The sequence below is a fragment of the Neoarius graeffei genome, chromosome 16 (genome assembly GCF_027579695.1).
Source record: "Neoarius graeffei isolate fNeoGra1 chromosome 16, fNeoGra1.pri, whole genome shotgun sequence".
Lineage (NCBI taxonomy): Eukaryota > Metazoa > Chordata > Actinopteri > Siluriformes > Ariidae > Neoarius > Neoarius graeffei.
In genome coordinates, this window is record NC_083584.1 from 39,608,502 (window position 1) to 39,622,137 (window position 13,636).

The window sequence follows — 13,636 nt, forward strand, 5'->3', positions numbered from 1 at the left end:
AAAATGCTGCTCAGGAAACATAAAAGCAAAGTTGGAAGAAACTTTCAAATGCTGCCAAGGTTAACACTAACATTTGAGTGTTCTTGCCTGCGTTTCCCAAAAGCAGCACAACACAAAGATCATTGTTAAATGATAGAGCAAGCAGCACAACGAACACTCTCTCTCTCTCTCTTAGTTAAGATGCTCTTAGCGTTAAGAGGCTTTTGGGAAACCCACCTCTTGTCTTGACAGATTCTCCTGAGAAAATGTGAAGTGAAGCCCAGCAATCAGCTCCTGACCCACTTGGACCAAACATCACTTTCAGCACCCAGCAAGAAACCAAACGCCCTTTACATTCACAACACAACAACGATAAACGAGTGATTTCTGATCCTTTCAGTCTAATTCAGCTAATATCATGTGACATTATTGGTTTAGCATTTCTCAAACCTAAAATATGATCAGAGAAACAATATCATACCATAATACATATTTTCAACATTTTACATCTAAGGAGCTGATATAATAAGCGGCTTTCGGGCACAAGAATGTTGGTGGACCTCACTAACAAAAGGCTCTTCAAGGTTCCTTTGGATAGTTAATGATCTTTCGAAAGAGGTTTGACTTGGAAACATTTTCTTACTTGGAAACCTTTTCTATAAGAGAAACCAACTGTGGTAAAGTTTTTCATAGTGATTCATAAAGGTGAAATAGGTCACAAGCACCAGGAAACTCATCAAACTCAAACAACTTATCTGTCCACAGTACACTATAATGATCTGATATAGGATCTTAAGAGATTTGGATGATAAATCTTGGGGTCATACTAGCCAAGCTATTATCCATCATCCTCTCCTCATATTGCTAATAAGACTCAGCCATGCAGATTTCTCGGCCCAGGTGTTTTTTGTTACTGAGGCCACTTGCATGCTTGTTCAGTGCCTTGCCAATTTGAGATTGGACTACTGCAACTTGTTCCTGGTATGTTTTACACAGCATGTGATCAGATTCATACTCCAGAACAGATCTAGAATAGAGCTGCATGACTTGTTTTTAATCTCTGCAAGATCACCCCGTTGTTGTGCTACCTGGAGTCGCCTGCATCTGATTCAGAACACTGTCGCTTGCTCACAAAGGCAAAAACAGACCAGCTTCCACATACCGTACCTGCAGGCACTTACAAACCTGCTTTGAACCAAGTGCTATACAGCCCTCAAGCTCACCATGACCCACCACCTCTCAAGGTACATAACATAAACCAGGACACTCTTCTGTACAGCACCCAGGTGATGGACTGGGGGGGGAAGCGTGTCCAAACCTTTGACTGGTACTGTAGTTGTGCATAGCAGACAGTGTTCATATGGGGTCTAAATACGGTTTCTTGACATCATGAAGCAACATTTCTTTCTTAAAGAACCCACTAATGTAATGTGACATGACTGGCCTGAGTAACTGACAGGGATGAAAGTGGACAGAGACTCTTTTTCCAAGCCTCCGACACAAATATTCTGTGCACAGGCCGGCACTATGTCACAGCATGTATTAGCAAGAGAAAAGAGCAAAGGAATGGAGTACTGTTAAAAATGCAGGTAATTATACTAATAATGCACCAGCAATGTGAAAAATAATCAGTGACGACTACTGTCCTGGGGGGAAAAACTCCCCAGCAGGTTTCAAACCTGTGAACGTTCACCATTAAGCTAATTATCACTTTGTTTAGCCTTTGTCTTCAGACATGCATGGATAACTTCCAAGAGATGCTGTCTGTGTTTGATGAATGCTTTATGACTGACTTTCATCCCCACTGCGACTGTATAATGCCAAGAGCAAATTACTGCATTAGCCCAAAGCAGATGTCAAGCAAGCAGAAACTTGAAGGTGACCATGAAGACATTGGCTCGAGTCTGAAGCCTAGATTATAGTCATCATGCTAAAATATGGCTTATAGGAAATCATAACACCCACCGACACTACAAGAATGCATCCGGAGATTCAGTCATCCTTTCATAATAGGATTCAGCCCTCAGCCCCAGTCAGATTGGATTAACCCACACACCACCATATTTGACCACCACAGGTCTACCGGAGATCCACAGTGAAGCGTCATCAAACCAGACCCCCCTCTCTCTCTCTCTTTTTTTTTTTAGAACTAACACTGTAATAGAGGTTAATCATACCTCCTGCAATATACCAAATGGATTCCTCATGCCTCCTCTATATTTCTATAGCTTATAGCTTTTTTTTTTAATTAAAAAAAAGGTTTAATGTACAAAAACAATTCTCTCTACAACCAGGCTACTATTCCCATTTTCAGTTTGCATATTCCAAATAAAAAGAAATCACAATAAACTCCAGCAGCTTTAATCATCTGTTGGCCATATACCCTTATGTCACTTGGGAAAGGAAAAGTCCTCTGAATAAATGTGTCATTTACAGCGTAGTCATATATATCCGCAATATGGTTTTCTATTAGGCTTGGAGTGCACTATGTAGGTTTTACAATACCTTTTGTTGATACTGTATTTATGTAGTGTGCACATGCAGTAAAAATGAAGCATAGGTAATATCAAAACTATCAGCAACAAGACGATATTATTTTCAGTAAAAATAAATAACTATATTTGTGGTCCGTGTGATATTGCCTCCTTGTGATTTTCTTTTCTTTTATGTAATACCATGTAATCGGGACACTTTCTGTGGTAATGTCAGGTTCGCAGGGTGGTTCGAGAGTTGAACCATTAAGGGGACCCTATAAGAACGTACTGTAAAATGTGCAAACAATGAGGAAATATTTATATTTCCATCGATAGCTGAATACAAAAGTGTACTGTCATTTTTGAGTGGACACTTGCTATCGTTGGGGGCAGCTATGGCCTGAAGGTTCGCGAAGTAGCCTTGGGCCCAAAGTGTTGCAAGTTTGATTCCCGGGACTGGCAGGAAAAATATGAGGGGAGTTGAATGAATAAACAGCACTTTCCCCTCCCTCTGTAACATGGCTGAAGTGCCCTTGAGCAAGGCACCTAACCCCCAACTGCTCCCAGGCACTGTAGTGTAGCTGCCCACTGCTCTGGGTATGTGTGTGTGCTTATTTCACTGTGCTTAAGTGTACTTGTGATAAATAAAGGCTTCTTCTTTAAATTGCCCCTAGGGGACAAATAAAGTGTTTTGAATTTAACTGAATTGCTCACTTGTGTGTGTATGTGTGTTCTCACTGCTTCAGATGGGTTAAATGTAGAGGAGGAATTTCACTGTGCTTAAGTGTACTTGCAATAAATAAAAGCTTCTTCTTTTACATTAAAGGAACAGTCCACCGTACTTCCATAATGAAATATGCTCTTATCTGAATTGAGACGAGCTGCTCCGTACCTCTCCGAGCTTTGCGCGACCTCCCAGTCAGTCAGAAGCAGTCAGATGCGCTGTCACTTCTGTTAGCAATGTAGCTAGGCTCAGTATGGCCAATGGTATTTTTTGGGGCTGTAGTTAGATGCGACCAAACTCTTCCGCGTTTTTCCTGTTTACATAGGTTTATATGACCAGTGACATGAAACAAGTTCAGTTACACAAATTGAAACGTAGCGATTTTCTATGCTATGGAAAGTCTGCACTATAATGACAGGCGTACTAACACCTTCTGCGCGCTTCGACAGCGCATTGATATCTGAGCTCTGTATCAATGCGCTGCCGAAGCGCGCAGAAGGTGTTAGTACGCCTGTCATTATAGTGCAGACTTTCCATAGCATAGAAAATCGCTACGTTTCAATTTGTGTAACTGAACTTGTTTCATATCACTGGTCATATAAACCTATGTATACAGGAAAAACGCGGAAGAGTTTGGTCGCATCTAACTACAGCCCCAAAAAATACCATTGGCCATACTGAGCCTAGCTACATTGCTAACAGGAGTGACAGCACGTCTGACTGACTGGGAGGTCGCGCAAAGCTCGGACAGGTACGGAGCAGCTCGTCTCAATTCAGATAAGAGCATATTTCATTATGGAAGTACAGTGGACTGTTCCTTTAAGGTTTAAAGTAATTAACATTAATTACTACAAACTATGTCTCTCAAACAGACTACAATGAAATCTGCAGTGAAAATGCCGTGGGTGGCACGATGGTGTAAGTGGCTAGGACGGTTGCCTCACAGCAAGAAGGTTCTGGGTTCGAGCCCAGCGGCGGATGAGGGCCTTTCTGTGTGGAGTTTGCATGTTCTCCCCGAGTCTGTGTGGGTTTCTTCTGGGTGCTCCGGTTTCCCTCATAGTCCCATATAGGTTAATATGGGACAGCCTTGGACTGAGGTGCCCTTGAGCGAGGTGCTGTTAGCATGGCTACCCACTGCTCTGGGGAGGTGTGTGTGCTCATTGCTCACGTGTGTGTACATGTGTGTGTTCACTGCTTCAGATGGGTTAAATGCAGAGAGGAATTTCATAAGCGTGTGATGAATAAAGTTGTTGACATCTACAGTTTAGTGCTGGCATTCACTGAAAACTACATTTCTTCTTTTTTCAGCTAAAGCTGGAATCAAATGAAATTCACTCGCTGGAAAAGCCAATTCACTGAAAAAGAAGAAAGGATGGGCAGAAAAAAAACATGCATTTCTTATGGATAGTGGCTATTTTCACTTCTGTACTGACTTTTATCTCGATGAACTTTGACCTGTGAATTTGCAAAGGTCAAAGAAAAATCTAAAACAAAACACGAAGACAGTACAGTAGCGGTATCTTTTTTTTTTTTTAAGATTTTTTTTGGGCTTTTTTTCACCTTCATTGAATAGGACAGTGTAGAGACAGGAAATGAGTGGGAGAGAGAGACGGGGAGGGATCAGGAAATGACCTCGGGCTGGAATCCAACCCGGGTCCCCGGATTTATGGTATGGCGCCTTATCCACCTGAGCCACGACCCCCCTGGCAGTGGTATCTTTAATCAGTAAAAATCGGAGCAGTTGCCAATTAGCAGTCACACTGGACTTTGGTTTGGTTTAAACTGAACAATCTCAGAATTAGTTCAATTTTGCCAACTGTCACATGTCAAAAAAGCGAACATTTTATTCAACTAAAAAAAATGTATATGATATGCTCATTAATATTCAAATGCTTCATAAATCAACCCTCCTATTATGTTACGGGTCAAATTGACCTGTTTTAAAGTTTGAATATCTAGGAAAAATAGTTAAAAGTATTTTTTCAGAAACTTCTTCTGCTTGCCTTAATTAATGTAATCAACATATAATATGAAAATGGTTCATCTCACATATTTGCAACCACTCCCTGCATGTTTATATCACATAGATACTGTTCGGGTCAATTTGACCCAGCAGTCAAATACCCCTTTTCCACCAAATCAGTTCCAGGGCTGGTTTGGGGCCAGTGCTGGTGCTGGTTCACCACTCGTTCAACTTGCGAGCCAGCTGAGAACCAGTTTGCTTTTCCATAGCTCGCAGTGCTAAAGGAAGCCACGTCATTACGTCGCTGTATACGTCATTACGTCGCTGTATACGTCAGTTAGGTCGCTACGTTTGCATAAACCTTGGCGCGAATATCGAAGCAAAAACAACACGGAAGAAGCAGCAGCAGCAGCAACAACAATAATTATAATGGATGACTTCGCGTTTGTACAGCTGCTGCTTCTCGTCGCTTAAAAATGGCGATCTTTCACGGTCTTGTTATTGTTGTTGGTCTTAACAACTCCGACCCCCCCGCTGACGTAAGCGGTTCTTTCCTCTGGCCCAGCAGAGAGTTGGTGCTAGCCTGGAACCGGTTTTTCTGGCCCCAGAGCCAGTTCTTTGTCAGTGGAAACAGAAAACCCGGTTCCAAACTAAGCACTGGCCCCGAACCAGCCCTGGAACTGCTTTGGTGGAAAAGGGGCAAAACTGGAGGTAAAAGGGTGTCAGAAATGTCAGACTGTTTCTTTCTTTGCAACTGTGAGACATGTTTCACCCCAATCACACACACACACACACACACACACACACACACACACACACACACACACACACACACACACACAGGTGCAGCTGTTACAACTTTTGACGGGAACCATAAATGTTCTCGCGGGAAAACTCCACCCACATTCAGTGGACGCTCAACAGGGGAGGGGCAAAACATATAAAAGATTCTCTGCATGGGAGTCCTACCAACATTACACTCTGTCAGGCAGACCTTTACAAAATGAGCAGCAGAAGCAAAAGGATGACAGTCCAGGAGGCTCTGGAAGTAATCATTGATCATGACAGTGAAATAGAGGAGGATGTGTCTGAAGATGAAGACTATCTTGAGGTAAATTCTAATTCTAATGATTCTGATTTTGAACCAGATGAGGGAATTGCTATTCATATTCCTCCAAGCATGACATTCATGTCAAAAGTGGCCTTCATCCCCAAATATGCGTCAGGCAAAACTGTCTGCAGAAAACATAATAAAGACAGTGCCAGGGCCCACTAGGATGGCAGTGACTCGTGTGACTGACATCAAGTCAGCTTTTGAACTGGTCATGCCAGATTCAGTACAGAAAATCATTCTGGAAATGACTAATCTAGAAGGGAGGCGTGTTTTTGGGGAGAAGTGGAAGGAGCTGGACAAAAAACATTAGATGCGTATTTGGGGATCCTCATCCTGGCTGGGGTCTATAAGTCGAAGGATGAATCGACAGCCAGTCTGTGGGATGCAGAGACAGGCAGGGCTATATTTCGAGCCACAATGTCTCTGGAGACTTTTCACATTTTCTCCAGAGTAATACGATTTGATAATCGAGAGACAAGGGCTGGTAGACGGGAGAGAGACAAGCTGGCAGCTATTAGGACAGTGTGGGACAAGTGGGTAGAGCAACTTCCACTACTCTATAACCCAGGCCCTAATATCACAGTGGATGAAAGGCTGGTGGCAAATATTGATAGAATAGTTAGTAATGGAGTTAGTAATGAAATATTAACAATGCTTGTTAGGATTTTTTTGGTTTCGGAAATCTTTTGGATAATTAAACATGCACCGGGTCAAACTGACCCGGGAACAGCATTGCTGTTCCTGACAAATGAACATAAAAGGAAGGTTTAAGTATCCAATATAACTCATTATTTTGTCTATCCCTACATATGCTAGGATTTGGGTCATATTTTGATTCTTTCTAGAATTCTATAAATACATGGTAAGTCCATGTGGTTCAGTCTGCTCATACAGAAAAAAAATATTGAGGAAAGGAAATGAATGAAAGCAGTTGACAACGTACCCACACACCTTGGCAGAGGTGCGCTCCACATGCGCCGGCCCCCTCCCAGGCAAATGATCTCTGGCGTCCCCTCCAAACGGTAGCCCATGTTGCAAGAGAAAGTAAGTGTATCCCCAATATCAAAGCTGTAACCATTACGGCGGCCAAACCGTGGCACTCCTGGATCCTCACATGGCTCAAGATTGTACTCTGAGTAACATAGGCATTAGGTGATTAACATAAATAATATATGTATAATCTATTTGCAGGTGTTTTTGTGCCATTTTTATTTGTACCATGGCACTGTGTACTAGCAGTAATCCTTTTTAGGTACTACATTGCTTTTAAGCTTAATGCCTGCATAACAATATTTCTCCTGTCGACTGGAAGAGTTATAAATGTTCATTTGCATAAATTGCCATTAGCAGTTAGCAAGTAAATGCAGGTGAATCCATAGAGGATCTCTAAGCCACATTGAATACGAACATGGCACAAAAGCTCTGGTTTTGAACATAAAAATAATGCCCTTTGACTATTAAGCATATAGCAGTCCATTAATTATAATGATAAACCCCAGTGAAGTGACCTGTACCCAGAAGCATATTAGGAGTTACGCACCAATAACAACTTCATAATGTTTTATATAAGTCTGCAAGGACAGATCAATGTTGTGTGAAAAGTGCTAAATAGTCAAGCTGGCTCAGCCTTAGTCACACTGTCAGATCAGTGTGTACAGGACAGACCTGAGAATGTGATGTTAAAGCCCTCGTAGGAAATGGAGAAATCCGAGATGAAGCGCAGCTGGGCCTTGAAATTGCCATAGAGGCCTGCATTGATGGGCAACGGCAGCTCAGCACCAGTAAGGCGAGCGAGAGGCTGTATAAAACTCCCATTCTCTGTGATGAGCAGATAGTCGTGGTGGTCCTCCAGATGGAAGGTGTTAAAGTTGAACTGAACTCCTGTTGGGAAAAAAACAAACTAATAGAACCCTTGCACTGACGTCACATTTACGCTAGCAACCATCGCTACCCTATACCTGGGGGACAAGCGAAGTTTGTTTACATACTGTTTACATACTGAAGCCAAGCAAAGATGTCCAGCATCTGTTGTTGTTGTCTGAAGAAAACTACAGCTACAAAAGCTCTACTACCGGATTACTTGGATAATCTTAGTCAGAAAGAAGCAAAGGATAGATATAGAAAATTGGAGTTTATTAGCGGTACAAAATTCCTCAAAACGACTGGAGTGACAGTGCAGATTTATGGCCTAGCGTTAGCCACAATCTTTCTCCTGAAGAGTCCCGACACAGAAGAACAGTTAAAAAAAACTGCAAAAGCCAGAAAATCTTCTTTGTGTAAAGAATTTTTCCCCACATCAGCTTTTGGGAACAGAATGTTACAAAAGCCAAAGCATTTACTCTCAAAGGACTCCGACCTGAACTGTGGGCTAGATGGTGTTCCCGGCCCTCCAGGTCTCAACAACCCCAAGGACATGTAGTTACACAGCTATCTGCACTCTGTAATTTATACAGTGATGCTTATTGTTGTTAAAACAATATCTGAAGTGTTATTTGTAAAATAACACAATGTCTTGCTCTAGACTTTCAAACCATGTTAAGATTTTATTTTAATTTTATCTAATAGTGGATGGTACAATAATTACAAAGACTAACAGAATCAGCACATTCCAATTGTAGCTATAGTCATATAGTAACTATAATCACCCTTGTAATAAGAATTTCAATAAACGGTTAATGTTCAGTTCCCTCTTCATTTATTCTCTATTCAAAAGGCACAGCTGAGTCACACAGGTTGATCAGTGTGTAATGGACAATAATAATTTTATCCAAAACAGTTTTCCTGCCGGGCGGCACGGTGGTGTAGTGGTTAGCGCTGTCGCCTCACAGCAAGAAGGTCCTGGGTTCGAGCCCCGGGGCCGGCGAGGGCCTTTCTGTGCGGAGTTTGCATGTTCTCCCCGTGTCCGTGTGGGTTTCCTCCGGGTGCTCCGGTTTCCCCCACAGTCCAAAGACATGCAGGTTAGGTTAACTGGTGACTCTAAATTGACCGTAGGTGTGAGTGTGAATGGTTGTCTGTGTCTATGTGTCAGCCCTGTGATGACCTGGCAACTTGTCCAGGGCGTACCCCGCCTTTCGCCCGTAGTCAGCTGGGATAGGCTCCAGCTTGCCTGCGACCCTGTAGAAGGATAAAGCGGCTAGAGATAATGAGATGAGATGAGTTTTCCTGCCTTAGGCTACATCCATTTTTTTTTAAAATATCGCGTCCACATGGGCAACGGATCAGTAAAATATCAGGTTCATATGGCAATGCAACGCTTGCTGAAAACGATGCAATACACATGCCACACCTCTACGTGCGCTGTAAGACGGTCCTATCGGAGACACCAGAACAATAGAAGTAGACACATGCGCATAAACCCCTTCTTCTGTAGCATCAGCCACAAAGTTTTGATTATTAATCAGTAGCGTAAAACGAAAGACGCGGAAAGAGGAACGAATGGGGGTAGATGGAAGCCGGAACACCAACATTCTGATATCCTCCAGAATTCTTTAATGGTCCGGAATAAATTGAATGCTACACGTTGATGGATTACTTTGTTCTTCTACGCCCTTTTTGAGGAATGTATTGTCGGACTTAAACCAACATCTGAAGAGGTGAGATCGCTCCTTTTTTTTCCCTATTTTTGCTGGCAGGATTGTTTTTGTTTTTGGAAAGCGCACGGGCGGTGCGCGGTTTGGTTATACTCAGTACTTCCGCAGTGTTTGGACTAAAGACTCTGCCCTAACGGCTATTCTCGCTCTCTCTCTCTCTCTCTCTCACTCACTTTGCACCATTACACAATAAATATTCACAGTGAAAATATTTTGTAAGCGCGTTTCATGAACCAAGTTATAGGATTTGTTGACAACTCGCATCGAGTTCGTTACACTTCTACCCGGCGTGAAGCACTGACAGTCATGTGGTTGTGACGTCATCGTAAACAAATCCGTTCTACTCATCCAGACGACTTCGCAACGGCGCCGTTGCCAGATTTTTCCACTCTGGAACCCGTTCTCAAAAGATTTCATTTTGGGGCACCCAAAACGCCGGTGCCGTGTGGACACCAGGCCGAAACGATAAACAATTTTATCAGATTCACCTGAATCCGTTGCCGTGTGGACAGGACCTTAGTCGATTTGCTTCCGTTTCACATGCGTGCAACTGTTGTAAAGTTCAGTGTGTTTGTGTAGAACTCTCTCAAACTGTAGGTTCATCACTACACTCTGACTCCATGGTGACATTTTGCACAGGACTGGGTTCCTCTGATAACAGAAGCAAAGCTTCAGCGCTCTCTGCTCTTAATCTTTTCTGTTCTTTCAGGATATATCGCGCATGTCGCTCCTTGTTGGGTTTTTACCGAGTTATGTCCGAGTTGTTTGTTTGGTGCCCAATCTGGGTTTTCCGTGTCGAATAAGGAAGTTGGTTAATCTGTAAGAAAATCACTTGATTTTGTTTGAACACTTTCATGAAGAAGCTAACTCAAATGCGAGCAGAAAAAAATAAAACAAGATTCTTATTCTCTTCCATACTCACTTCAGACTTTCTATTTAAAAAAAAAAACAACATTTTAAATACAATTGCACATTTCTTTGGAGTTTTCAGGCTTGGCTCCTCTCCTCGTATTCTCTTTAACCACTCATTTCTTCATTGTTCTTGAAGCATTTGCTTCTCTTTGTTAACGTTTTTCTTGATAGTGGGGAGATGGTAATGCCTTTTATCTATTTCTCTGTTTGAAGCATTTGAGCTACCAAAAACAGTGCAAAAATGAACCATATTGAAGACCGATTCAGCCTTGCTTACACGAAAGACGGTATCTGTTTGACCCCCAGGTGAAATTATCATGTGCGTGACATCATGCACAAGGGGGCCATCAGGATATCAGCTATCCAATAGTTATCCAGGAAAATCTGAGTAAAATTATCAGACAAACACGATCATCCTGCTAAACCTGCACAAAAATAAATAAATAAAGTTTCTTCAGGTGCCAAAGAAACATCTTTATCTTTACGTTGAAGGTGAGACCCTTGTAAAGAGTCCCAAGGTTACTCTTTTTTTCTTTCTTTTGTAAGAGTGTAAGACAGAAGGAGGAGCATTTCAATTCGACACGATTCTTCTGTGAAACATAATGACCTTCCATACTGAATACTTTATCAGCTCTGGGAAATTAAAATTCAAATAAACTTTCATTATTCAGAACTCAAAGCTTGTGCAATGATATTTTATAGAGCAGGGCACAGAGAGGAACCTCATTCTGCATTCCCTGCAGTTTGTCCTCAGGAAGACTTGAGCAGCGCCGCTTAATAGATCTCAGGAGCTTGTTCTCCATTCATTTGCCAATTCACACATGTATGTCCACAGCATTACACTAATCAAAAAGCATGTTCACAATCCAGTACAGTGTGTTAATGTGGGCTACCTGGAGGCAAACACACCTTGAATTGTGCTACAGGGAGCTTGGGAACGAGATGGTTTCATCACTGTCTTTCAGGCTTGTATACACTGGTCTTGTGGGAAGTGTTTGTGAATGCATTAGCAGTTTTGTATTTGCAGGGAGTCAAAGACCCGGTATGTAAATAATAGTGGCGTTTTAAGTTTACTGCTGGAAGTTGAAAATGCTTATACGAGCAATGAAGAGTTTTATGAGGAGAAGAAAAAAAAACTGAGTGATTAAAATAAAAACATTTATCCTTTAGCTACAAACAGATACGGGTATTGAATCCAAGTCTTCATGAATTTTATATTTACTTTGGATTTACCGAATTTGAATTCATTTGATTTGATATATTCTGATTAGGGATGCATGAATACTAATCCTGATATCAGGTATTGCTCCGATACTGTGCTCATTTACTGACTTACTAATAACAATGCTCTGATATCAGTGTCTACAGTATGAGCCTTAAAAACGAGTGCAAGGTGCTGTGAATTGCCCACACAAAAGAGTGAACGTAGAGCAGAGAAACTGTGAGATCACTTCAGCTCTGCAAGTACTGAGCACTGAGATAAGCACATTTCCGTTCCTCTTGTTCACCAGGATTGACACTTTCCTTGAGCATCAAAGTGCAGTTCATGGTACATTGCACTTATTTTTAATGACATTCTCACTGATACTACTCTGCATGCTCAGGTTGGCTGCCCTTGGGCTTTCTATTAATGACACTGTTTAAATGCAATTACATCTTAAACATCTGAGAGTTCATTGCTAGCAGCATGCAGCAGCAACCAACATAAACAGAGCTAAATAAAGTGCTCCATTACTCCCATGAGTACCAGAAAAACATTCTCATTCTCTGAAAGAAATGGTATTGATACGTCCCTAATTCTAAAACTTAAGTGTTGTCAAAAGCACAGCCTACTTGGACTGCATGGTGTGTGTGTGTGTGTGTGTGTGTGAGAGAGAGATTTACCTTTGCCATGGCTGACCTCGACAGTCCAGGTGCAGTTGAGTGAGCTGGGGTAAACCTCAGGGTAACCTGGAGATAAAATGGTACCACCTGGTCCTCTCACATCACCTCCGCATAGTGCTGCATGACAGAGCAGACACACCATCAGCAATCCCCACTTGTTCTTCTGAGTCCAGCGCTGCACTACAGTATGTAGCAATGGACACTTAAGACTTCATTGACCTGCCTGACAAACTATCCCCTCTGGCTAATGGAGGTACAGGCAAAGAAAGTAAATGATGAATTAGCCAAGCAAAGACATTCTTATGTAGCATTTGCAACTCCCCTGAAGAGACTGAACCCTCTCTTGAGCACGTCCACTTATCCATCCAAGGCAAAATCATCAGAGTGTCGGTAATTAATGATGAATCTAACAGAGTCTTATTATGAAGTGAAATATGGGTAACACTCTGACCTCACGCTCTCATCCAGGCTATTTATTATTTTCTCCTTCATATGTAATTACAGTGTATTTCTCAGTTCCACCTCTTTCGTAAACTTTTTATCCTGCTTTTTGAAGAACCCTAAAAAAGTAAACCAGCATCTGGCTTTCATTGAAGTTTAAGGATCTGTTTGTGGGTAAAGAGTTTCTTTCCACAATATTATAAATAATTTTCTTAGAGTTTCTGTAAATCACTGAATAATAGAGTTCAAGTTAAATATCTGAAAATTAAGTAGGCATATCAGGTGAAAATTCAACCCAGATTGCTTGAAACTGCCCTCACTGAATTCAGAATCGAATGCAGAACAACATACTTTTTACAGAATTAAAATATGTTTATCTGTTCTTGAGAGATTACCAATCAAAGATTGAAGAAACGGCTTCATTTTTAGAAAGCTGCTCTAATATTATGTCTGAGGATAACATGGTGCAAAATGGGCCTCATTAACGCATGAGATCAAATGTTTTTTCTTCATAACTTTTTTACTTTTCAAGATATTTACATGGAAATTGGCAGG

At 41.7% G+C, this 13,636-nt stretch overlaps 1 protein-coding gene across 1 annotated transcript in view; it reads right to left on the minus strand.

The window, feature by feature from the left end:
* The window catches only part of csmd3b (CUB and Sushi multiple domains 3b), an 898,971-nt gene that overhangs the window by 308,744 nt on the left and 576,591 nt on the right, over positions 1-13,636 (minus strand). Inside the window, 3 exon segments of the mRNA XM_060942250.1 lie at positions 7,198-7,386; positions 7,920-8,135; positions 12,641-12,757. Coding sequence (XP_060798233.1) covers positions 7,198-7,386; positions 7,920-8,135; positions 12,641-12,757 — 522 coding nt within the window.